This window comes from Mizuhopecten yessoensis, unplaced genomic scaffold, assembly GCF_002113885.1.
Source record: "Mizuhopecten yessoensis strain PY_sf001 unplaced genomic scaffold, ASM211388v2 hete_36031896, whole genome shotgun sequence".
Classification (NCBI taxonomy): domain Eukaryota; kingdom Metazoa; phylum Mollusca; class Bivalvia; order Pectinida; family Pectinidae; genus Mizuhopecten; species Mizuhopecten yessoensis.
Window position 1 is genome coordinate 1 of NW_018482742.1, and position 1,937 is coordinate 1,937.

The 1,937-nt window shown below is 35.3% G+C and overlaps 1 protein-coding gene across 1 annotated transcript; it reads left to right on the forward strand.

Annotated features, from left to right (window-relative positions):
• Positions 1-64: 64 nt before the first annotated feature.
• Positions 65-1,777, forward strand: LOC110444129 (aminopeptidase N-like; the record flags this gene model as incomplete). Its single annotated transcript, XM_021488539.1, has 3 exons — positions 65-212; positions 1,183-1,259; positions 1,664-1,777. Coding segments are annotated over 3 exons (339 nt in total), but the record flags the coding sequence as incomplete, so codon positions are not given.
• Between the last annotated feature and the right edge of the window lie 160 nt (positions 1,778-1,937).

Consider the following 1,937-nt stretch of genomic DNA (forward strand, 5'->3'; position numbering starts at 1 on the left):
TCTCCTTGTCCATTGGTAGTTTGTGTGTTGCCCTCCTTGTCCATTAGTAGTTTGTGTATTACAGATCGGGTGACCTACCCATAGAGACGGCCCTCAGTACGGTGGAGTACCTAGACATGGAACCGGAGTATATAGTGTGGGAATCGGCCGTCGGGGAGCTGGGATACGTGAAGTCGATGTTGGAGAGGACAGAGTTATACGGCTCATTTAGTGTAAGTATATTGTACAGGTTACCTGTAGCTAACGTCCCTTTATATCAACTCTCGTTCTGATAGGCCTATAATGTTACGTGATAATCATGTTAACTCTCGCTCTGATCTAATGTCACGTGATAATTATGTTAACTCTCGCTCTGACCTAATGTCATGTGATAATTATGTTAACTCTTGCTCTGATCTAATGTCACGTGATAATTATGTTAACTCTAGTTCAGATAAAATATCATGTGATAATTTTCTTCATTTGCAAAATATGGTAGATTGTACAATAACATCACAATAATCAAAATGTCTTTTTTAATAGGATTGATTTTGAAAATTAATTTATGGCAGCAAATTTGTTAGAACCTAAATACTCAATTACTCATACAAATATAGCAATAGTGGCTTTGATTAAGAAACAACAAATGATAACAATAATGATTACTTTCAAACGATTAAAAGGTAGATATTGTTTCTTATTTACAACAACAAAATTCTTATTTCCAAATTAATAATAAATGATAGTAAACCTTACACATCATGTCAACCAATAGTAAACCTTACACATCATGTCAACCACTAGTAAACACCTGTAGTTGGGGCCTGTGTGTGTGTAAATGAAAGGATGACTACGGTCATGGATAACAAAATGGGATATTATTATGACTCCAAATATTTTCGTCGAAATATCAAGAGCTACAATTTTTTTAAGAAAAAATCAACAGTTATCAATGACTTTTTAGATAGTTTGGTAAATGTTTATTGTATCCACGTTAACATCATGGATCTAAAATAGGTTTTTACCGGTATAACTATCAGACTTCTTGCATCTTCTAAAATTATAAAATCTTAATAATATGATTATATCTTAATAGCAAAGAAGTGCTACTAACGATTACAACAAATACAGGTAGTGAGACATATTATTTTTGTATTTTATAAAACAGTGCCCATGAAATGCTAAAATATCTATTTGTTACAGAAATTTATGGAAAATAAAGTACGAGATCCTTTTACGAGAACAACATTAAATAATACAGGTGCCTCCCACTTGGAATCGTGAGTATGAGTAACACAAAGTACTCCAGATAACTGTGAACCATTCAGCAGAATATTGCTGTCCATAATATATCACATCTATAGTCAAGTGACTGAGTAATGAATCAACTGAAGTATATGGTATACATATTTCCACTAACAAACATATAAAACTCGCACAATCGCAGCCGCTAGATTTCGACGACAAAGTCCCGTGTTTAATAGATCGATCAGAGTTGTATAGCCTGCTATTATGGTCAGTTTTAGCGGACTCGGTTGTTATTTCACAAACTTACAAAACATGGAGGAATATCATATTGTGAACAATAGTTTTAGTAGGACTAACTATGGGATTCTCACAATTACCTCAGAGTTACACTTGTACAATATATGATTTATGATATACAGTGCATTGTCATCACCAGATATTTCCGGGCGACGCTGGCTTCCCAAGCATGCGGTTACGGTATCGACCAGTGTGTCACCGAATCTAGACAGTTGTTCGCTTCATGGTTACAACATCCGGACGCACCAAACCCGTAAGTGTGAGGTCAACAGTAATTGTGAGGTCAATAGTAAGTGTGAGGTCAACAGTAATTATGAGGTCAACAGTAAGTGTGAGCTCAACAGTAAGTGTGAGTTCAACAGTAATTATGAGGTCAACAATAAGTGTGAGCTCAATAGTAAGTGTGAGGTCAG